The 22,860-nt window shown below is 51.0% G+C and overlaps 9 protein-coding genes across 9 annotated transcripts, besides 3 other annotated features; 6 read left to right on the top strand and 3 right to left on the bottom strand.

Annotated features, from left to right (window-relative positions):
- Window positions 1–1,273: 1,273 nt before the first annotated feature.
- On the top strand, window positions 1,274–2,973 carry NFIA_034070 (putative methionine aminopeptidase, type II; the record flags this gene model as incomplete). Its single annotated transcript, XM_001265737.1, has 6 exons — window positions 1,274–1,316; window positions 1,385–1,543; window positions 1,617–2,236; window positions 2,295–2,558; window positions 2,618–2,779; window positions 2,830–2,973. 6 exons carry the CDS (start codon window positions 1,274–1,276, stop codon window positions 2,971–2,973), a joined length of 1,392 nt encoding a protein of 463 aa, XP_001265738.1.
- A 407-nt stretch (window positions 2,974–3,380) lies between these two features.
- Window positions 3,381–3,407: a microsatellite.
- Window positions 3,408–3,603: 196 nt separating this feature from the next.
- Window positions 3,604–4,917, top strand: NFIA_034060 (putative sulfate/molybdate transporter; the record flags this gene model as incomplete). The annotated part of the gene is made up of 1 exon (XM_001265736.1): window positions 3,604–4,917. The coding sequence occupies one exon, from the start codon at window positions 3,604–3,606 to the stop codon at window positions 4,915–4,917; it is 1,314 nt and encodes a 437-aa protein (XP_001265737.1).
- A 101-nt stretch (window positions 4,918–5,018) lies between these two features.
- Window positions 5,019–5,648, bottom strand: NFIA_034050 (uncharacterized protein; the record flags this gene model as incomplete). Its single annotated transcript, XM_001265735.1, has 1 exon — window positions 5,019–5,648. One exon carries the CDS (start codon window positions 5,646–5,648, stop codon window positions 5,019–5,021), a length of 630 nt encoding a protein of 209 aa, XP_001265736.1.
- Window positions 5,553–5,634: a microsatellite.
- A 43-nt stretch (window positions 5,649–5,691) lies between the features above and the next one.
- Window positions 5,692–5,720: a microsatellite.
- Window positions 5,721–6,226: 506 nt separating this feature from the next.
- NFIA_034040 (uncharacterized protein) lies at window positions 6,227–8,183 on the bottom strand (the record flags this gene model as incomplete). The annotated part of the gene is made up of 2 exons (XM_001265734.1): window positions 6,227–7,282; window positions 7,332–8,183. 2 exons carry the CDS (start codon window positions 8,181–8,183, stop codon window positions 6,227–6,229), a joined length of 1,908 nt encoding a protein of 635 aa, XP_001265735.1.
- Window positions 8,184–8,977: 794 nt separating this feature from the next.
- NFIA_034030 (putative GPI anchored protein) lies at window positions 8,978–11,055 on the bottom strand (the record flags this gene model as incomplete). The annotated part of the gene is made up of 6 exons (XM_001265733.1): window positions 8,978–9,563; window positions 9,614–9,678; window positions 9,732–9,833; window positions 9,881–10,142; window positions 10,204–10,501; window positions 10,635–11,055. The coding sequence occupies 6 exons, from the start codon at window positions 11,053–11,055 to the stop codon at window positions 8,978–8,980; spliced, it is 1,734 nt and encodes a 577-aa protein (XP_001265734.1).
- A 1,506-nt stretch (window positions 11,056–12,561) lies between these two features.
- Window positions 12,562–15,122, top strand: NFIA_034020 (SNF1 family serine/threonine-protein kinase; the record flags this gene model as incomplete). The annotated part of the gene is made up of 4 exons (XM_001265732.1): window positions 12,562–12,968; window positions 13,037–13,872; window positions 13,931–14,521; window positions 14,575–15,122. 4 exons carry the CDS (start codon window positions 12,562–12,564, stop codon window positions 15,120–15,122), a joined length of 2,382 nt encoding a protein of 793 aa, XP_001265733.1.
- Window positions 15,123–15,998: 876 nt separating this feature from the next.
- On the top strand, window positions 15,999–17,369 carry NFIA_034010 (DUF3500 domain-containing protein; the record flags this gene model as incomplete). Its single annotated transcript, XM_001265731.1, has 2 exons — window positions 15,999–16,218; window positions 16,279–17,369. The coding sequence occupies 2 exons, from the start codon at window positions 15,999–16,001 to the stop codon at window positions 17,367–17,369; spliced, it is 1,311 nt and encodes a 436-aa protein (XP_001265732.1).
- Window positions 17,370–18,007: 638 nt separating this feature from the next.
- Window positions 18,008–19,663, top strand: NFIA_034000 (putative monooxygenase; the record flags this gene model as incomplete). The annotated part of the gene is made up of 8 exons (XM_001265730.1): window positions 18,008–18,043; window positions 18,074–18,202; window positions 18,250–18,911; window positions 18,956–19,011; window positions 19,062–19,110; window positions 19,159–19,348; window positions 19,399–19,502; window positions 19,552–19,663. The coding sequence occupies 8 exons, from the start codon at window positions 18,008–18,010 to the stop codon at window positions 19,661–19,663; spliced, it is 1,338 nt and encodes a 445-aa protein (XP_001265731.1).
- A 1,309-nt stretch (window positions 19,664–20,972) lies between these two features.
- On the top strand, window positions 20,973–21,250 carry NFIA_033990 (uncharacterized protein; the record flags this gene model as incomplete). Its single annotated transcript, XM_001265729.1, has 2 exons — window positions 20,973–20,986; window positions 21,046–21,250. The coding sequence occupies 2 exons, from the start codon at window positions 20,973–20,975 to the stop codon at window positions 21,248–21,250; spliced, it is 219 nt and encodes a 72-aa protein (XP_001265730.1).
- Between the last annotated feature and the right edge of the window lie 1,610 nt (window positions 21,251–22,860).

Below are 22,860 nucleotides of genomic sequence, written 5' to 3'. Positions count from 1 at the left end.
TTTGTCCTCTCGATGCATAAGTATGCGGTAGAGGAGGAGGAAAGAAGTAGCTCTATGCGAGCTTCATCCGCAGCGGGTAATTTCTTCCTCGCACTCTATATTGCAGCAGTTACCAGTTACCATAGTTGTTTATTGCACATTGGTGGATTGAACGACCGTGCCACCGAGGCTTGCTCTCTTCATGCAAACTGCTGTGAATGTCAAGGTTAGCGTGAGCCAGATCGCTCCATTATTCATAGAGTGAGCGAGGCCGGCAACTACAAATACTTGTGAAGGCTGACGCTATTGGTCCATCGTGGTTCTCGTAAGTCACAGCGATCCCTGTCAGATTGTTGCGTGCAGACTGTGGCTACCTGAGTCAAGCTGGTTCCCCACATTACTATTTTCCTCCTGTCAGCTGGCTGTAGTAAATTGCACGGCCAATGAAAAGTGAAAGGTCAATCCAAGCTGGATGATCCGGTGATGTCCGGACGAACTGTCCATCGAAGCACTTGAGCAATGGGGGAGAAGAGACGTCTAAAATCGCGGCCAGGGCTATTCCTCATAATTTGCCGGTTGATTGTCGGATGAATTGGGCTCAGATGCCTTGAAACAGCTTCGCAGACTATATTGTTCTTGCTTTTTTTCTTTGCTTTTTCCTTTTTCTTTTTTCTCGTGTCTGACAGAGGACGTTGTATGGAGAGGACAAGAGACAAAGGGCCTGCAAAAGAGGGGGGGAAAAGCAAGCAAACAATTGGCACCTTAGCGGTTCGTCGAAGCGCCCATAGAGAGTAGTAATAATTGCAAGGATGATGAGATGACCAGGGATTTGACAAATCTCTTGCATGGATCCTCAATTGAGTCCGTCCATCATTGTATCTTATCACGAGCGTGTAGGACTAGAGGGTACTCGGACCTGTGAGGACTGGCAAGCGCTCGACTCATAATCACCGGCAGTCCATAAGCGTTAGAATGAGTAGGCACAGGCCGTTTGTAGAGTCTGCACAGATCACCTCCTAGCTCGACAGTAGTGACAGAATAGGCCGATGATTGTGGTGGCAGTAGAGTAAATAATCCCCGGAGCGTAGATAGTTAGTTGTACTCGGCATAAATGTCTCGATTTGTATCCAAGAGCAAAACATACAAACCTTACCTTTTTAGGCAAGGGATTGTCAGGCAACCGTCAGCAGTCAGCCACATTCAATCCCCGCTTTCTCTTCTTTCTGACAACTGACAACATTGTCAAATTAGCTCGCCATCAGTTCATGTCAGCACTGCAATTTAGAACCACAGCATGGGATCGAAGAGCCCTGAAGGACACTGGCAGGCACCTCATGGTATGAATGACTTTTATCCTCCCACAAACGACAACCGTCAGCAACTCTAATTTATCCTTCCCTTATAGCCTCCAACTCCAATGAGCTCAAGCCAGCCAATCCCGACCCTCAGACCTCTCAAAATGGCTCGGGATCAGCCGATTTGGATCGCGGAGTCATTGGTGATGATGATGATGACGACGAGGATGCCGAAGAAAATGGGGTGAACACCGAGACTCCCAATGTTGGTAAGTCCAATCAACCACTTCCCAACTTTCGATCAAGTGCACTTAACCACCACTGATGGTCTATCCGTAACAGAAAAGAAGAAGAAACGCAAGAAGTCCAACAAGAAGAAGAAGAAGAAGACTAAATCGGGAACCCTTTCGGTGACTGAGCTCAAGCAAACTAGCCCACCGCGTGTGCTGGTCTCGACTTTATTCCCTTCAGAGTATCCAGTAGGAGAACTCGTCCCATACGACTGTACGACGCGCACGACCGATGAAGAGTCGCGCTACAACTCGCGTCTTTGGGACGACGACTTCCTCCCCGATTACCGCCAGGCTGCCGAAATCCATCGCCAGGTCCGCCAATATGCGCAGAAAGAGCTTATCAAGCCGGGAGCAACTCTCCTATCGATTGCCGAGGGTATTGAAGATGGTGTTCGTGCGCTTTCCGGCCACCAGGGACTTGAACCTGGAGACTTCTTCAAAGCCGGCATGGGCTTCCCCACTGGCTTATGCTTGAATCACATTGCCGCTCATTGGACCCCAAATCCACGTGAGAAAGACGTCATCCTGGACAAGGGTGATGTCCTCAAGGTAGACTTTGGTGTGCATGTGAATGGTCGCATTGTGGATTCGGCATTTACCGTCGCTTTTGACGACAAGTACGATAATCTTCTTACTGCAGTGAGGGAGGCAACGAATACCGGTATCAAGGTATGTCTGTCCACGCAAGAACTTTGAGCTGAATGCTGTGATGCTGATGCGCAGGTAGCATGCTGGTGTTGATGCAAGGATGAGTGATATTGGCGCCGCGATCCAGGAGGTGATGGAGAGCTACGAAGTCGAAATTGACGGAAAAGTCTTCCCGGTCAAGGCTATCCGCAACATCACTGGCCACGATATTCTCCGGTACCATATCCATGGCGGAAAACAGATCCCCTTTATCAAGAACAATAACCAGGACAAGATGGAAGAGGGAGAAGTATATGCCATTGAGACTTTTGGAAGTACTGGCAGAGGATTCCTCGACGATGATGTAGGGCACAAGAGAGTTTTTCCCCTTCAGTCCATTTCATTTTTCTAATGCTGCAGAAGGTCGGAGTCTACGGCTACGGGAGAAACGAGAACATGTCTGGTGCCAATCTGCGTCTTTCCTCGGCCAAGTCACTCCTCAAAACCATCGACGCCAATTTTGGCAGCATCGTCTTTTCTCGCCGGTATCTCGAGCGTCTTGGGGTGAAGAACTATCTTCTTGGGGTAAGCAACTGAGAGAACGTTGTGTATACGTTATTGACTTTACTGCACAGATGAAGAATCTGGTCGACAACGGCATCGTTGAATGCTATTCGCCGCTTGTTGACGTGAAGGGTTCCTACACGGCCCAGTTCGAGCATACGATTCTCCTCCACAGCGGTGGGAAAGAAGTCATCAGCCGTGGTGATGACTATTAATTTGAATACATGAGCACAACTGCCCATTCAACGATTTGGCTACCTTGTTGCCGTCCAGTCCTTACCTCGCTATGTCTCTAGTTTCCCACCCTTGTCACTCGCTTATCTGCAGTGAATTCAAACCACACAGTCTCTCGCTATCTAGGATAACCATTACAGTGAAATGTGAAACTTATACTGTTCGACCAACTACTCCGTAGTGTATCTTAAGAAATAATCTTATCCTTCTGGATGCTATTGATAGTACTCCGTACTAATACGTAGCTCTTGAGGTTATCCATGCCTCATTGAAACCCCGCACTGGATTGGCCCTGGCCTGAGGAACTAGCAACAAATCATGGATCTGTGCTGGGAAAATGACTTCCACGTATGCCATAGCAATCGCATCATCATTACAAGATTCCTGGATCTTCTGATCTTCTGATCTTCTGATCGTGGATCGCCTAGCTTATCTTGCTTTGGATCCTTGGAGAGGGACAGTCAACGTGGGGGCCGCATGACTCCGCGTCATCCTTGTTTTCTTCACTTTTTACCATGGTTCCTCCACTTTATCTAATAGTCCCCATATTCCCTCTTTCTCGACACCTGTAGACAAACATCGATTGATCAGTTCAATTGAAATAATTCACTATGAAGATTGAAACTCTTCGCGAAATATCCTCGCACAACCTACGAACCTTCCAAAATCACTATGTTTCCGAGATCTCCGGTTCGCTTGGCGATCTGGGAACCTTTCTTCCCATCGCCATCGCCCTGGCTGTCAATGGGACCGTCTCGCTGTCCAGTACGCTAATATTCTCTGGCATCTTCAACATCCTGACCGGTCTGTTCTTCGGGATCCCACTGCCTGTGCAGCCTATGAAGGCCATTGCCGCGGTAGCCATTGCCCGATCCTTCAGCAACGGGACCATCGCTGCCGCAGGCATCTTCGTCGGCGCATGCATCCTGTTTTTCAGCGTGACGGGTCTACTTCACTGGTTTGCCAATGTGATCCCCATCCCGGTCATCAAGGGGATCCAGGTCGGCGCGGGATTGTCCCTGGTTATCGCCGCGGCGGGGAAGACCCTCGCACCGCTGGGGTGGCTCCAGCCTTCGTGGGCGGATAATCGTCTGTGGGCCATTGCGGCGTTTGTCTTTCTGCTATTCACGAACGTCTATCGCAATGTGCCGTATGCGCTGATCGTGTTCACCTTGGGATTGGTGTTTGCACTTGTCCAGTCGACGTTGGCGGCGAGTCTGCCGTCGCTGGAGATCTGGCGGCCGTTTGTGGTGATTCCCGGGGTGTCGGAGTGGAAGGTTGGCGCGCTGGATGCGGGAGTCGGGCAGATGCCGCTGACCACGCTCAATTCGATTGTGGCGGTCGTGCATCTAGCGGGCGATCTCTTGCCACGGGTGAAGACGCCGTCCATCACGGCCATCGGGTTGAGTGTGGCTGGGATGAATCTCGTTGGGTGCTGGTTCGGGGCGATGCCGGTCTGCCATGGCTCTGGTGGGTTAGCGGCGCAGTACCGATTTGGGGCCCGTTCTGGCTCGAGTGTCATTTTCCTGGGGTTGTTGAAACTGCTGATCGGCGTTTTCTTCGGGGAGACTCTGGTCGGGCTGCTGAAGCGGTTTCCTTCCGCGCTGCTTGGTGTGATGGTCATCGCGGCCGGTCTGGAGCTGGTCAGTGTCGGCGAGAGCCTCAACACCACTGGAGCCAGGGATATCGCCGGGTTTGGGCAAGGACTAACAGGCGATAGCGAGCACGAAATCGGGCCCATGCTCAGTGATATCGAGCGGAAGAGGCGGTGGGCCGTCATGATGGTTACCGTGGGGTTGCTCGTGGGGTTCAAGAATGATGCCATCGGCTTCGTGGCGGGCATGCTTTGCCACTGGGTGTTTCAGCTACCGTGGGCATTTGAGAGGGCGCGAGCGAGATGGAGCGAGGGAAGAATCAGGGTATAGCCTCGATCAACAGTATTGCATTGCTACGACTTAACGACGACTTTGCACACGACTTGCACGGCATCCATTCTGTACAGCTATTCAACACGACATTTCAAAAACTACATCAGCAAATCCGACATATTCACATCCGTCTCTCTCTTCAACCTCGTCCCCTGATCCGTCTCAAACTCCCGACTAGCCCTCTGCTCAGCCGAATACCCGCTCTGCCCACGTCCCCGGCCTCGGTCCCGGTATCGCGGCACCCCATCGGCATCGTAATCGGCACGCTGCTCCTCATACGCCCCTGTGTACGCATTGTAAGTCCTAGCACCAGGTAAGGGGGTCCCGATATCGTACGACGATCTCCCCACCGACGAACTCCACCACTCATCGCCGCGGCTCCTCTCATCGCGCTCATTTTCGGAGCCTGTCGGAATCCCATACTGCGTCCCCGCGTCGTAGGTTGTCGCCCCCGTCTCGTCATCCAGGTCGGTAATCCGCCGGACGCCCCCCGGGAGCGTCTCCGTCCCAGACGCCAGCATCAGCTGCTCCTGGCCGGTGCGGTCGTAGCGGCGCTCCTCGACGACGGCCGGCTGGCCGAGGTCTTGGTGCGCGGTGCGGACCACCGTGTTTCCGTCCGGGTCGGTGTGCGAGGTGGTCGTGTACCGGTGGCCGGTGGTGGTGCTGCCGTTGGTGGTGTTGGTGGTGGAGCTGTAGTAGTAGGAGGAGCTGGTGTAGGAGTCGGCCATTTTGTTTTTCCTTTTTTTATTTTTTTTATTACAGTGTAAAGCCAAGCTATGTATATGCAAGCTATGTATATGAATCTGCACGATATTTGCAGCGAGTATGCAGTGAAAAAGTGTGTGCAGTCGATTGTTTATATACTTCCCGTGGCGAGGAGAAGCCGCTTGACATCATCACATCATAACAATGGCGAATCTCCGCCTCCACACTCGGAACCTGGCTTTGCTCATTCGGAGTCTAGAATCCTAGTCAATGGCCACGATGACCAGAACTAGAGAGACCATGGTTGTGATCAAGACCATACTATTACTAGTGTAGAGCTTCTACTCTTGAGTTACTTCACCGAGTCAGGGCTCCGGAGGTGTCTTATGTCAGATAAAGATCGTTAAAAAACTAGTGCATTCGACGTAGCGATCTAAGAACTTTAGATACTGCGTCATGAGATGACGAAAAAGTCTATTCAGATACAACTTTTAATGTACTATCGGGATATCAAGTGCACAATCGCTAAAGAACTCCACAATCAAGCATCAAGCACAAGGACGGAAACGCTCAAAGGACAGACGATACCGAGGGCTGGACCTTAAGCCAGTCCCAATCCTTTCCTGGCCAGCATATGCTGACGAGAAGAGGATATAACTAACTGGCCAAGGAGTACTCCTGCCCACGAAGTGAGCGAGGTAGAGGATTGCCAGAAGGCCAAGAACGCCAGGGCGGTGTTGCGAACAACCGCTCCAGCATATTCGGCAACAGTAGAATTCTGGACCACCTCTGCTCGGCTTCCAGGTAGACTCCAAGTCCAACTGTTGAGCCAGAAGTTTGCTTTGCCCTTTGCGTGCTTGTTTGCCTGGGTGCGTTGGGCCTCGACCAGCTTTCCAACGTCGTGCTGGGAAGTCAGCTTGTATCTGAATGGCTGGAGCACACCAGACGACTCGCGGAGGAGGCCCGGAGAGAAGTGAACAGCGCGAACAGCACCATCTTGCCGGCCACGGAACCCAGCAGTCGCCGTTTGGCCGTTCTGGGTTACCAGTGGACCAGGCACCGGCGAAGTGTAGCCGTCTGTACGCCAAGGTCTTGCCTCCTTTAGCGACTGACAAGCTTGAACATGCGCATGCGCGGTGTTTTGCCGTCCAGCAGAATTCTGGGCCGAACGTTCTGAACGTTGGACATTCACTGGAGATTTCAGCGAAACAACGTGTCCACCAGAATTTTGAACGATACGCCCCATGACTTGGGCATTCGGTGCGGGCGTCCATGAAACAGCCATGTTTGCACGTCCAGCCGAGCTGTGAGCGGAACGCTCCGAGGGTCGGACATTCGTCGAAACGGTTGGTGAGATTGCGGTGTTTACACGTCCAGCAGAATCGTGAACAGTACGTTCCACACGTTGTACATTCGCCTTTACCGTTGGCGACATCGCAGTGCTTGGTTGAACAGATCCAGGTACCGCTTTGACCGCACGGCTCCTGTCCAAAATTGCGGGTGGTAGAGTCGGCAGGGTATTGGGGCCGAGGCGTTTGGTTACAATAACGTTCTGGCCAATGTTCCTGACCTCCAGTCGGGCCTTGGTAGATTGGGCTAGCGCTGTGACGGCAGAGTCGTTCAGAACACGAGAAGCAGACTTGTCGAGGCAATTGCACTGTACAGCATTAGCATGATATGATCTGAGCCGACGATGTGGGACTTACCCGCTTATGCTGTTTTCGATGTTTCTCGCAGGCCCCATGTTTCCGAACTTTGATGTAGTTTTCTTTCTGAGCTTGGGACCGTGGTTTCTGCTTTTTCGGCAGATTGGTGGTCGTGTTCATATTCAAATCAAGCACCAACTCAACTCCACCGTTGGAGGGGCTCGGTCTTGAAGAGGGTGGGGTAGATGACTTGGCGGAGGGTTCAGAGGCCGATGTGCTGGATGGGCTTCCGCGAGACTGTGGCTCAGATGCGCTTCCTGCAGCAGAGTCGGGCCAGCATGGAGAGGAAAAGCTGCCGCATGACTCTGAAGACAGATTAAGATCAGTCGTTGCAGCATCTTGCAGGCGCTGTAGGTGCAAAGCAATGGAAGCCTCAAGACGCTTTTCTTTTCTCGAGAAGCAGCGCGGGTCCGCGGCTGCCTGAGATTCGATCAGTTGTCGGTAGTTCGAAGGTGAGTAGAAGGTTTCTTCCATATTTGAGGCGTCGAATGATGACCATGTGGCGTCAAACGTCGAGGAAGAGCACTCCACTTCTGGAAACGATGGTAGTGGAGGAACATTCTCGGAGAAGCCAGCCATGTCCAATGGCATTTCTGTGCTTCCTATTAAAGGGTCCTCGAATGCCACAAGGTCGGAGAAGGCTGACTGAGGCCATTGAGCGGCTTCGGAGTCCCAGTTCAGCGCGTCTGCATCACTGTAGACCAACTCCAAGTCTTTTGGAGAGATCGAGTCCAGGGAGGGTGGATTGCTCTCCAGATACCCTGATGCAAACCCGAAGGAGTTGTCAAAGTCAGCCCACTCGTCAGCGCGAGCAGGGTTCTCAATGTGAAACAGCGATTGGTTTGCAGACATTGCTTCGATTGCACTAAGAATGACGCTGAATGACTAAGATGATGTCGAATGACGATGGAAAGATCGATTAATATTAGAGATGAGGCCGTCCGTCTTCGAGATAAGATCTCGGCTATTTACGGTCTTGTGAGAGGGAAAGAATGTACTTTTTGAGGGTTGTGCTCGCCAAAAGGCAGAAGGTCGTGCACCTAGGTGAACAGGCGTATGGTCTGAGTGTAGAGGAGGAGAGGATGCGAAGAACGAAGGATGAAGAGAAAGAGAAAGAGATGCCTGAAGATGAGGGAAGGTCATTCAACTCGAGCCAGATACGAGGAAGCTGACTACCTTATTACCCTCCACAGCCTCAGTCACCAACTTAAGGCACCCGCCTTTCCTCTTTTAGGTCCCCGCCTGTTGCGCGGCCTAAACCGCTTTGGGACCCCGACGGCCTCCCCCACCTTCTTTTTTGTAGCATTTGATTGGCTGATTGATGTATTTGAATGTAACTTAGCTCCCGAAGTTTCATGTGACTCATACTGCATTATCCAAGCAAACTGAGACCGAGATACCTGTCTGCAGAGGAGCATCACTGGTTCAGTGGGGGCTGGTGTGAAGCACATGCATATGTAGAGTAATGCGATATTACCGGGCTGATCTCTATGACGCTCGTTATGACTACTCTGGCTCTACGATCTCGCCAAACGGTGTTACTAGCAACGTCGCAATGGCTGCTGAGAAATATACTATGTATACTAACGTTGAGGCCACGACATATATTGAGTATCTCAGACTCTACATTCTTTCATTCTTCAACACTAAAAGATGCACAAACTCGCAATTACTGATAAAAACACAAATCCACGATTGATTTCCACAAAAACAGCCCGGCTTTTCTTCGCCTCAGCTGTCGCAACCTTACCTACAGCAGACGATACCGGAGTAGGAGTCGGAGTCGGAGTAGGAGAACTGTATTCGCCGCTCTCTGAGTCAAACTGCAAGCACGCCGTCGGCAGAGGGTATGAAGTTGAAGCCAATACGGTTTGCACAGCAGCTGTTTCGGTGAAGACGCGTGGGACATCAACCTCGAAATTCGCCAGGGCTCCCAGATTGATGTCCACGGAGGGAACAATATTCGTAAAGTCCCCAAAGACATTGTCCAGCATTGATGTAAGCTTACCATCGCCATTTGAGACGGACTCGCACTTCTCGTTGACGTTACTGAGCTGTGTCACATTGACAGAAACTTTGGGTAGTTCGAGAAAGGCGCCGACTCCTCCCTGGACGCTTCCTACTGCCGTGTTGATGCCGAGGAGGACTTGAGGCTTGAAGCCAATACTGGCTATAAGGGAAACCAGAGCGGCTTTTGCTTGAAATGGCAAGGCATGGACGGTTGTTTTGTCACTGAGCAGCGGTTAGTCGAAGGACGTGGTGAAATCGTGGGGCTAGCTTACAAGCCTGTGATTGAGGAGTTTGAGATCTCGTCCATGTTCAGCTCCACTTTGGAATTCGCAGGCACCTGAGTACAAGTCAGTGTACGGAAGAAAAGATGGAATGGTGCGGTGGACTAACGGAGAGGTTGAAGCCATATGAAAAGCCAATGTTTTGGGCAAGGCTCAAACTCATATCAAACTCCGCCACTATCATCGGGCCAAACACAAGGACTCCGGGAATCTACTACACATCAGTGACCGGCTCTGCAGTCTTCTGAGCGAACATACCTCGAAAGGACTGAGAGGAATAGCGGGAAGCTGAGCCGTAAAGGAGACCAGATCTTGACTCGCAGAAAGATCGAACTCGAGTTCGACCTGCGCAAAGAGCCCGTTTGCAATTACTTCAATGCTGCCATGGTCAAAGAAAGCGATGGTGTTGTTGACGGCATCCATCAACCCGTCAGATCCAGAAATCTCGAAAGACCCCTTATCTAAGACGATGTTGCCTTCCAGGGAGCAATTCTTGCAAGACACGGTGAGTCCTGACGGTCTGCGAAATGAGCTTCTCTTCTCGGCTTGGATCCGGATGAACTGCGGTTGAATTCACTTACAGAAGCATGTCCGCCGCGGGAATGTCAGGGGGGAATATCTTTCGGTCCACATAATGCTCATTGAGCTCCTTCGTCGACGTTGAGGCGAGTCCCGACGTTGCGCTAGGCGCAGGAAATGTGACCGTCGGAGTCTCTGCGGATCCTCCCATTGTTTTTGTTGTTTCTGATGGTTCAGGCTGCGATTGCTGCTGTCTCTTCGTAGGCGTGTTCGAACGTCTCCGGACTTCGGATGGATGCCTCCGTGAAAAAGAGACTCGAGTTGTGTGAAACGCGTCTTGCCAGCCACAGTCGGATTTCCCTAGAGACAGCACGTTGCGAGTCGGATCTATTACGACCTTGTTGACTCTATACACGATTAATGATGCTCCCTTATGTAAATGTTCGAGGTACTGACCGATATGTTGACCTTGCTCCATCAGGATTACACCCACTATGTGAGGTGACTAGGATAAACCCATCGATCTGCTCGAGTTCTCGATGGACTGAGCGGACTTGCTCAATTGATCCAAAGGATATGTCAACCTGCGATTCCCTGCAGATCACATCTTGGACCGAGTCATCCAGCTCCTCTAATGCCAGGATGGGTGACTTCGACTTGACATCTAAGGTGGCCACAAAGACCGATTGGGGATCTTGATCACCATGAAGGAAGTCAAAACTCGCTTCTCTTCTAAGGATGTTGGATGCAAACTCTGCTCTGGACTCAAGCTTTGAACGAGAAACCGCAGCAGAGAGCCGCCTTGCCTTGGGGAAGTTGAACGGCTGAGCCTCTCTGGAGAGGGATTTCACTGTGGCAGCGCTGACATTGCTCAGAACAGTGAGAGCAAAGATAAAGAAGACCACTACACCCATGATTGATAAAGTAGAATGGCTTGCAAAAAAACGAAGAGTTTCACTTCAATAGCAGCCCCGTTTACCCTTTTATAATGTTACACTACTACTTCTACTAGCCAGCCTAGCCATGATGCATCGACCAGGTCAAACAGATTTGGCCCCGTCAAACAGAAAAAACCAACATCCAAAAGGGTAAGATAAGGCTCACAGCCGTCTTGCTAATCCCACTAGCAATCTCCGCATGGTTCATAAGGACAGGGACCTTTCCTGCTTTAGTATGGTCTTTTGAAGCCGGTGCTGCAAGGTGCTGTGCCGCACGGCTGAAACGTGCTAAGTGTAGTCGAGAACTGCCTATCTCGCGGGTTTTAGTATGGTACAGCCTCCACATCTGTGCCTTACTATCCAGGCTGACTGATAAATTAGGATGTTCTCAATATATCAACCAATCTGACATATAGCACAGACCTTATGTATTCCTGATGATCACTTAGCCCTGTTGGATGGAGTCATCCAGTAAGTTTCGGAAAGTTCCGCCAGAACTGCTTAAGTTGATCAGATAATCCAAGACACAAACGGGGGTAATCGTCTTGGCTCAGCAACTGGAGGATCAAGGACCCATCATTTAAGAGAATCAGTCACTCGAATGCCTTCGCTGTTCTCTCTGTGTAGACTAGTATGACAGCCAGGATGAAACTCTGGTAAAGATAGAGGAAACCATGGATCGATCGGCAGGGTTGACGCAGATATATCGAGTGAGCGTCTGTATCTGAGACCAAAGTAATTTAACATTTAACCGGGTTCCTTGACAGGCATGAATGATAGGAATGAAGGCAAGAATGGAGGCTAAGCATAAATGACAGGAGAAACTGTTATATGAGTTCGCGCTGGAAGCTGTCATGTAAACACTCCGCTAATAACAGGGCATCAGATTGACTTTGTTTGATCTCTTGAATGTCTTAGGATTAGGTACTAATGTACTCCCCAGATCCTTATATGAGGGATCAGATCCCCCGCGGGAACAGCTCACGATTTGTTTCTTAGATGTACGAATAAGTCTATGACGCTTCTTCATCTTTGTCCTTCCTTTCCCCCTCATTTCTGGTCTTCTCTCTCCTTGACTACCTCTTATTCAACTGGCAGACCGAATTTCAACGCCATAATCCTCATATCCATCAATATTCGACGGTATCCTCCCTGTCTTTCCTCTACTTTAACCGGTCAACACAGGAGGAACTGTCAAAAATAATAGGAACCTCCCGCCGCTCGGTTTGTCTCCGCTCCACTTTCACCCTGAACTCCTGGGTCGGTGGCCTCGTGGGGGACTATCACATTCGGTTGCTATTATTACTACTTTTATTGGCGTCTCCATAATTCTAGACGAGTTTTTAGTCGGTTCCAGACCCAAAGGGGAGCAAAATTAGCTGGGGTGGGCAAAAAAAGCTGGAAAGTCAGCAGGACAGACCGTTGGGACCGCCCGGAGAAATCCATCACGTCACGTTGTTCTGTCCGTCCTCCCGACCAGCAATGGCAGCTGCCTTTGACGACGAGGACCTTTCTGTCTCCCTCCCTTCCTACAACTCCGATCGTCAGCGTGAATGTCCCATTGGGGCCGGTCCTCACCCCAGCGCTTCGAATTATCCTGCCATGGCAATGCCTCCGCCCACACGCCCGACCGGGATGGCCGCCGACCCCTCCATGCAGTCCCCGGCGACCATGAGGGACATGCAGCGGCTCGATCAGTACCAGACGGTTAAGATTCTGGGCGAAGGCTCGTTTGGAAAGGTAAAGCTGGCGATTCATCAACCTAGCGGCCGTCAGGTCGCTCTGAAGATCATCTCCCGTCGCAAATTGCTGTCCAGAGACATGGTCGGTCGTGTGGAGCGGGAGATTCAATATCTGCAATTGCTACGGCATCCTCATATTATCAAATTGTATGTTCATGTCCCGGTCTTCTCTGCGTTAACGGGTAGAATTAGACTAATGCTTTTCGACTTTGCAGGTACACCGTCATTGCTACCAAAACCGACATCATTATGGTCCTTGAGTATGCCGAACGCGAATTGTTCGATTATTTGGTCAAACGAGGCCGATGCAACGATGCAGAAGCTCGCAAATTCTTTCAGCAGATCATCTGTGCCGTCGAATACTGCCATCGCCACAAAATTGTGCATCGGGATTTGAAGCCGGAGAACCTGCTTATTGACAAGGATAAGAATGTCAAGATTGCCGATTTTGGGCTGAGCAACATCATGACAGATGGGAACTTCCTCAAGACCAGCTGCGGCAGTCCTAACTATGCTGCTCCCGAGGTCATCTCCGGAAAGCTTTATGCCGGGCCCGAGGTCGACGTATGGAGCTGCGGCGTGATTCTCTATGTATTGTTGGTGGGACGGCTCCCATTTGACGACGATTATATTCCGGCCTTGTTCAAGAAGATTGCCGCGGGCAACTTCCACATGCCCCCTTATATCTCGTCTGGAGCGGCTCGCCTGATCAGATCGATGCTCCAAGTCCACCCTGTCCACCGAATCACTATTCCCGAGATCCGCCAGGATCCTTGGTTTCTGCAAGACCTACCCAAATATCTTCAACCCCCTCCGGAAGAATTCATTGCTACCGGAGTGGATCCGAACAAGGCTATCGACCCTAAGAAGATTGCCCCGGGAAAGCCCCTCTCAGTGCAGCACAAGATCCACCAGATCGCCATCTCCAAGTTGGAACGGAGCATGGGATATGCGCGGGAAGATATCGAAGATGCACTCAAGAGCTCCGAGCCCAGCGCTATCAAGGATGCTTTTTTCATTATCGCGGAAAACGAAATGATGCAGACCAATTGTGAGTGATGACCCAAACATAGCACTCCTGACTGCATCGTCAGGCTAACAGCGGGCAGCTCCCACAGAGGACAACCTGATGGGGGGTCCTGTCGCACCTTCACCTCCCCCGAACCGAACTCCTTTGACTACACCTGCAGTTGGCCGGCCCGCTGCACCCCGTCCTCAAGGATCCCCTCATTATGATTCACATCGCCAGCCCTCACAAGTACCACAACAGGTCGACTCGGATGATTTCGAAAGTTCCCGAATCAGCCATGTTCGCATTCTGCCGACCAGCCTGCCCTATGTGCATGATCAGCTAATGGAACAACGGGAGCGGGAGCGGGAGCAGCGGGCGCGTGACGCGGACCGATTACGAGAAGAACGTGCTCAGGCCAGTCTCGACGACGATCTTTCCGGCGCACGTTCCCCCGAGGAGCAGGAAGCAACCGCTAGAGCCTTGAAACCGCACTCCCGTAGTATCATAGACTTGAACAAACTGCGCCTGGAACCCCCAGAGGCTCGGAGTGCACCCCAGCAGCCCAAGAGAACCCGCAAGTGGCAGTTTGGTATTCGGTCTCGCAATCAACCTTACGAGGCTATGCTCTATCTATACAAAGCCATTGCAGCACAGGGCGGCGTGTGGGAGATCCAGCCCTCCGAAGCAGGTTCGTTTTATTCCAAGTTACTGACGCACGTTCTTGAACTAATTAGTTTACAGAAGGCACAACGCCCATTGGGGTTGAACGGCGACCAGGAGAAAGACCTTTGCAAGCGAAATATCCAGATCTTCCGGCCGACTACTACATCCCGAAGGACTCCTGGTTCATCCGGGCGCGTCTGTTGAAGCAAGGCGTCACGGCACCGGGTCGCTCAGCTAGTGTGCAGAGCAGCAAGAGTGATTTGGAAGAGCTTCGCCGTCGATTCAACATCTCCGGACTGTCGCACTCGGCCGAAGAGAAGAATCCTCTTACCATGGAGAATGCGACCAGCTCCGGCCCATCCTCCGCAACGCAGTCACACATGCCTGGACGGATCTCGCATGGGGTGTGGGTGTTTGTGGATATTCAGCTGTACCAGCTGGAGGAAAACAACTACATGGTCGACTTCAAGTGTGACGGATACCAGAACGTGATCCGCGCGGAGGGCGAGACCGACTGGCATCCCATCAGCAAACGGTACTTCAACAAGGAGAAGGAGATCACGAGCCCCTATCCTTTCCTCGACGTGGCGTCGGACTTGGTGGCTCAACTGGCTGTCGCCAGCTAATTGCATTTTCCTGCATTGTCTTGAGTTTGGGCGGCCGGCGTATAATGGAGTTCCTGCTTTGGTGCATGGCGCACACTGGCGTCTTATGATCTACGGCCTTTCTTCCTGTATCTTATTCTAATATTATGGGCATATGCGGAGAACGCACCTTGTTTGAGCACTGACAGTCAGATGGCTATTCTAGATCTAGGGTTTGTAATGCATATTTCAAGAAGAATCATTGTTAAGGAGGTCTGCTTTCCCACGTGGTAGCAATTCGAATGCCATTGCATGTAGGGATTTCCCACCATCAACTGGCTCCGGCCTTCCGCAATCAACCCAAATATCCATATCAGATCATAGGCACCTCCGAGTCGCAGTCGTGACGCACAGAATTCAATCACCTGACCGACAACGGAACATCAGACCATCGAAACAGGATCTTCATCATCGAATGCCGATAATCGAGATTACCGTGACCAGGTGAAGGAGCTCGATGGATACGTGCGTGGGGGAATGCGGACATGGAGATGGGGGGAGTGAGTCGGGGATAATTTCCCTGTCAGGGAGGTGAGTCGGAGAATCCGTTCGCTTATGAGTGGATATAGGGAGAAATGAATCAGCAGCCTGACATAAGTTAACTAGTTAAGAGTTACAGTTCGGACTCTGGAGGCAAGATATGGGGGTTACTCCGTACTGGCAGGCGGAAAAGCAGTTTGCCGCTCTCCACCTCCACAGTGGGAGAGTGGACTGTGGGAGGAGCGTGGGTGTGGAGAATCCATCAGTCCATCACAAGGACGCAACAGCGACCCGGCAGAGGATGTTTAGTAAATAAAGTCGTTGGCTGCTGGTTGATTTCGGATAGGTAGTTATGTTTGTTCAAACCTGTCCACCACCATGTCGTCCGAACAGCTGGCTCAATTGCAGAAGCCTACAGGCGAATATCGCCAGTATCTCCCGGATCTCAGCTTGAGACGCTTCCAGGTGATGCGCGGCCAGGATGCGCATGAGTACGCGCATGATTTCAAGACGCTGCGCCATCCGCCGTGGCTGCATGCGCTTTATATGCACTGGTTGGATTTGCTGCAGGAGCCTTTTAAGGGTGTCACAACTGATGGTATGTTAGCCAGCCCTTATGTATCTTGTCTGGTGAGTGTTGACGTTGACTGATTTTCAGGAAACGTGCGCCCCGGTCTGTTCACATTACAAGACGAAGGTGTCCCCATCGCGGAGATCGTCACCGCAGCAGAGTCGCTGCTCTCCATTCTTGACGACAAGCAGCGCCAGTCCCTCAGCTACCACATCGACTCGCCCGAATGGCGCACATGGTCGAACCCCGAATTCCTCCTCAGCCACAAAGGCTTGCGTCTCGACGAAGTCACCCCCTCCATCCGCGACGCCATCCTGCACATTATCGAGACGACACTCTCTCCAGAAGGCTACGACAAGGCCGTCAAAGCCATGCGCATCAACCACTTCCTCGGCGAGCTGGTCGACTCCCCCCGCGTCATGAACGAATTCTCCTACAACTTCGTGCTCTTCGGCCGTCCGTCCCCCGATAGGCCCTGGGGCTGGTCCTTCTACGGCCACCACCTCTGCCTCAACATCTTCCTGTACAAGTCCCAGATCGTCGCCTCCCCCTGGTTCACCGGCGCCGAGCCCAACGAGATCGACAGCGGTCCCTACGCAGGCACCCGCATCATGCAAGTCGAGGAGCAGCTCGGCCTGCAGCTCATGCAGTCCCTCTCCCCTGAACTACAAGCCCAGGCGCGGATCTTCGCCCAGATGCATGATCCCGCGATGCCCCCGGGCCGCTGGAACAAGGACGACCAGCGCCACCTCTGCGGCGCATACCGCGACAACCGCGTCGTGCCCTACGAGGGTATCCCCGCCACCTCCCTCACAGAACCCCAGAAACAACTCCTCTGCGGCATTCTGGAGCAGTACCTCCTCTATCTGCCCGCGCGGGCGCGGCAGCTCAAACTTGCCCAGGTCCGCCAGTATGAAAGCGAGACATATTTCTGCTGGATTGGCGGGTTCGGCGACGAGGACCCCTTTTACTATCGCATCCAGAGCCCTGTTATTCTCGTCGAGTTCGATCACCACTCTGGTGTGTTTTTGGGTAATGAGGAGCCGAAGAAATTCCATATCCATACGCTGTTACGGACGCCCAATGGGGGCGATTACGGGATGGCGCTGCGGCCGTTGATTCCGGCTGTGGAGGGGGTTAATGGGAAGGAGATTACCTGGGAGAAGTCGGCGTTATAGTTGTTAAGTCTAGGTAAGCTGTCTTTATACGCTTAATCTGGTAATTCTGAAGCGATACGCGTAATTCTATTAGAGAATTGGGCCGCTGATCATAATCAAGAGAATGATATGCCAGAAGATTCTTCCAACTGAATTTGGTAAGCAGTAATCAATGCAACATTAGAATTCAGGAGTATATAGATACCCTAGGTAGCCACCTGCTTGAGCAGAATAGGACCCTTCCTAACTTGATCACTGCATACAACTTAGCAGCGATATCCAAGCCAGGACTGTCCTTCGGATTGCCACTGATGAGACCGGCTTGCCCTGATGCACATAACCGGGAGTCAAGAGCCAGAGAGAAGAGAATGCGATATTTGCGAAAGTAATCGCACAAAGTTCTGCGTTCTGGCCGTATACAAGCACCGGGAAATCCGGCTATAAGTCTCGGTATTTCCGAGCAGCTCGTGAGCCTCCGCAGACATCCAGTACCTTACGGAATAACAGCCGGCAGTCTATCCACTAGCTGATCGGCTGATGGAGGCGCTTACTGGCTGCTTGATGGAGTTGTTTTAAAGTATTATAAGACCTGCTTCTCTCCGGGGTTAAGTCGTCACATCCTCAACATTGTCTCTTCCTCACATCAGCGAGATCTACAAATGCAACACAATGGTGAGAGGCTACTGGCAATTCTCGTATATGATTAATTAGTTAAATCAAAATAGGTTTCTGAACAAGCTCATCTCCACATTATCATTGCCGGTGCTGGCCTTGGTGGTCTAGCCGCGGCAGTCTCCTGCGCACTCTCCGGACATACAGTCGAAGTAGTCGAGCAAGCAAAGGAACTCGTCGAGGTCAGTGGTGTATAGAAGATGTCACACTGCCGATCTAAATAAAGTAGGTTGGCGCAGGTCTTCAGATAACCCCCAACGCCTCGCGACTTTTCAAATACTGGCAACTTCCCAACTCCATCTGGCAAGCCGCAGCTGAGCCCACGGCGCTCACCGTCCATCGCTATACCGGTCAGATTCTCGCGAACGAACCCTTCTTTCACAAGAATATCCGCGCAAAGTATGGCGCCCCATTCATCGACCTGCATAGAGTAGATCTGCAGCAAGCCTTGTTTACCCGTGCAAAGGAGCTCGGCGTCACGTTCCATCTCAACGAGAGAGTCGACTCAATAAACTTTGATACAACAACGGTCAGAACCCTAGCTGGCAATCGGTACACCGGCGACTTGATCATTGCCGCCGATGGGCTCTGGTCTCGCTGCCGCGAGTGTTTCCTAGGGAAGAAGGATGCGCCGCTTCCCACTGGCGATCTGGCTTACAGAATCGTGCTAACTGCGGACCAAATCTCGGATCCGGAGCTGAGGGCATGGGTCGAGAACCCAGAGTGCCACTTCTGGATTGGCCCCGGTGCACATGCGGTTGCCTACTCGCTCCGCAATGGACGCATGTTCAACATTGTGCTGCTTGTGCCGGATAATCTGCCCCCCGGAGTCTCCAGGCAGTCTGGTTCGGTGGAAGAAATGCGGAAGCTCTTTGAGGGCTGGGATCCAGTGTAGGTTGCCTCCTTTTCGTCTCCTTTGATACTGACAATAACAGTCTGAATCGCTTCCTGAGCTACGTCGACAGCGTGGACAAGTGGAAGCTGATGCACCGTAAGTATCCTGCAACAAAGCAGTTGCAGCACCGGCTGATGTTATCTTAGACGCTGAATTGGAAACCTGGGTAAACGACAAGTCAAACTTGGTCTTCCTGTACGCATCCCCTCCGTTCCTTAATATCCACCATCTAACCCCACACAGCGGTGACGCCTGCCATCCCATGCTCCCCTACCTCGCACAAGGCGCCAACTCGTCTCTCGAAGACGGCGCAGTCCTGGGCCAATTACTCGGCCACATGAAGAACACATCACACCTACCCCAGATCCTCCGCCTGTACGAGAGCTTGCGGAAATCCCGCGGCGAGGCCATCGTCAAGGAGACCTTCAAGCAGGTCAGTCTGCCATCTCGTTCCTTCCACTGCAACGCATTGACATTCTTCAGAGACATGATTTCCACATGCCAGATGGCGAGGAGCAGGAAAAGAGAGATGAGATCTTCTTGTCTCAACTTGGAAAGGAGATTAAGGGCGCGTTTCCCAGTAGATGGTGAGTACAGTACTGTCTGCGGGACAATCAGCCGCTCACACGATACCAGGACATGTCCAGAGGTGCAGCCCTGGCTTTATGGCTACGATGCAATCAAGGAAGTCGAGAAGGCGGTTATGCAGCACCCAGAGTTGTTTGCCAGGACGGCTGCGAGTCTGTAGTCTGTTTCTTCTTACATAGATACTATATATCGACTGCATGATACTATTGCTTCTGTCAGCCTCTTTGCGAGTGTATATCTATCAGCCATTCGACATTGGCAGCCCACCCAAATTATCAAACAACCTCACAGAGAAATACCTGACTTACCGGCCACTTGCACACTGCCGCTGATTACACTGATAGACGCATTAAGACCAACTTTCTGCACTTCATGGGTCTGGAAAGGAAGACAAGATGTGACAGCACGTTGTCGCTTCGGTCGCGGTGCAGGTTCATCTGCTGAGGTACGGGGCGCGGGGTGTCGGTGGGGCTGATGCAGCATCGTCCATCGTTCATTAAGTTATGTATTATACATACGCTGTCAAGCGTGACTGTAGATATATGACATGGACAAGAGTCGCGATAGAGAAGCTGCACCAGATATTCCGAAAAGCCGGGAGCAACTGCCGGATGATTCCCCACGGGGTTCCCCGCTTTTTATGCTTCGAACCAACAGGTTGATGGGTCCACTACAGAACGATAATTGCCGGCTCATCGGTATATTCTTGCCTATGTACGTAACAAGCGCATGTCTAATCTTCTCATTCAGTTTTCACATATGGGTGGGTTTTCTGTTGCGACTATCATCCCAGGAAAAGTATTCCCCGTAGAGTTCGAGACATAGCGGAAGAAATCTACCCAGTCGCATAGGTGATTAGGTTATAGATCTTGGTATGGGGTCCAGCGACTCCAGCATTTCAGGGTTGACGCTATTGTCCAGTGCCAAATCGACTTATCTGGCCAAACAAATATTGGCAAGCTATTCGGTACACTGGACACCTGCTGTGGTGACCGACCTCACTCCTATACCCATTTTGCCTCCTAGATAGACTTGCCATAGCTGCGTACGTTACGGAACTTGGGTTTATACATGATGGCCCATTACACCTCTGCATAGGTCAATAGCCAAGACTCTGATTGTTTGCTTAAACAGATGTTGATTACGCAGAGACTGTCCATACAGTAAGCCCTCTCGTCAGTCAGACCCAACCTTGGGGGTACCACTGACACCATATAGAAACAAATTACTGCAACAATAGCGACCAAGCACTCCAGGTCTCATAGAGCTGGAAATGTTCCTCCGCAATGGCTGGACAAAGACCGCAATAAGCAAGTCACGGCCAAAACAATGCTCAAGTTATTGAAACTGATCGTCAGCTGGGCTCGAAGTTTATCGAACAATGGGAGAAGTGGAAGCGGTCTGAGAAGGTGTATGTTGAGTATGAGGCGAACCATGCAACAACCTGCAGATATATTTGACTTTCCGCTATGGATGAGGGATTGTCAGTAGGTCTGATGTTTGAGCCAGCGTTTTAGTCTGAGAGCCTCTAACCTTGGGCAGAGGAATACTTGCAATGGCTCGCTTTGCATACAAGATCATCTTGTCAGACCAGGAAGAAGCAATGACTCTTCCGTTGACCGAGCTTCTCCTGGGAGATTTCACTCTGCATAATGATTACTACTCTTGCGAAAAGGAGAACTATTTCTACCAAACCAAGGAGAACAAGCTGCCCATCTCGAACGCGGTCACCCTGTTCATGAAGTGACACTTTATGCCACTAGAAGAAGCAAAGGCAGCTGTTAAAGCCGCCGCGGTTGAAAGGGAACAGCGATATCTTCAAGCCAAAGAGGAATTTCGGAACAGCAAAGAAGCCTAGATACGTCTGCATCCTCAAATATAAGAAAATGGCTGGACATCATGGAGCACATTGTAGCAGGGATCTCCTTTGGAGCATTTCCTGTCCTACGCAACCCGAACAACCAATATCTTGATTATTATCAGGCAAGGTGCAGTCAAGGATACAATTTCGCCGAACATTGTCCAAGATCAGAGTCATTTGTGAAGCCTCAAACCATCGTTGAACCAGTTAATGGAGTGTGCAGCACAACTGGGCGGCAGGGAGACGATCTTACTGACCAGTCCACGGCCTTTTTGGACCAGGCTGTGTAGCCCTAAACGAAACTGTAAGTCAGGGTAGCTGCTTATAAAATCATATGTACTGACACCAACACAGGTTATTAAATATCCTTCCACATATGTCAGGTCATTGCCTTCGAAAAGGATGCGGCAAACATTCATCCACGCGTTGAATCAAGGGTACCATGTGCCCGACCAAGAAAGGGAAAATCGTATGACCGCTATTGCTCTTCTTCATAATTGCTCTTTGATGTATGTTGGAGACATATATATAACCTTACTGACCTCTCCATTTAGGTTAGACGACATGCAAGACGAGTCGCCCCAACACTGAGGAAGACCAGCAGCACATATGATATATGGGTGGGCGTGCACAAACCATGAACTCGGCATACTACATGTACCTTGAGGCGCTACAGACCCTATGCAGGCTCTCTAGCCCTTCTATACCGATATAGCTGGGTGAGGAATTGATCCGCCGGTCAATTTTGGCAAGTGAAGTAACCATTGAGATAAAGAGGAATTCGGAACTCCGAATGGGACACTCTTGGTGTACTGCGGAGCCTTTACCGTGAGGTGAAAAAGGAGCTTCACAGACTCGAAGAGGTGATGGGAGTATGAACTGGGTGTTGCGGATGCTGTTGTCTAAACTGGGGTTGGCATCTAGAGGTCTTCCTTGTGCCCTCTTGTGGCTACCTGGAAGAATCATTGATATTGCTCAGAATCAATAAATAATATCAGTACTGCGTTCGTTGTCGCTATCAGCTCTAAATCCATTGACCTCCTGTAGGCGATAGATTTTGAAGATAATTAGGGTTAGGTTATTTTCTACCATAATCTTCCGATTACCAATGGTACTGCAACTATTGGCATTCGCTTACTGGGGCACCATGGGTACTACTACTAGGCTAAAAGACCAACATTACTGCAAAATGCCACACCTCGCAATCCAGACCCTTATAGTAGCTATAAAAATGTTAACCCGCGAAAAGGTCAGCCTTCGGACGATAAGTGGTTGAAATCATACGCTCTTCCATAGACCCTTTAAGAAGGGAGACCTCTTGTCTGGCTTGATAGGAAGTATAACAAAGAATGTCTCCAATCTTCCCACGTGAAGTGACTCAGGTATGCATCAACGCCTTATCTTTTATGAACCCCGAAACTCCTCTTCGCCAGCATCCGTGTAGCTGTAGCTCCCACGTAACATCTTCCGATGTACTTGAAGAATCATGCCGGAGC

Source organism: Aspergillus fischeri, genomic scaffold (genome assembly GCF_000149645.3).
Source record: "Aspergillus fischeri NRRL 181 1099437636247 genomic scaffold, whole genome shotgun sequence".
In the NCBI taxonomy this organism is placed as follows: Eukaryota; Fungi; Ascomycota; class Eurotiomycetes; order Eurotiales; family Aspergillaceae; genus Aspergillus; species Aspergillus fischeri.
The sequence above is the reverse complement of the archived record's forward strand: the minus strand, read 5'-3'. Positions and strand labels throughout refer to the sequence as shown.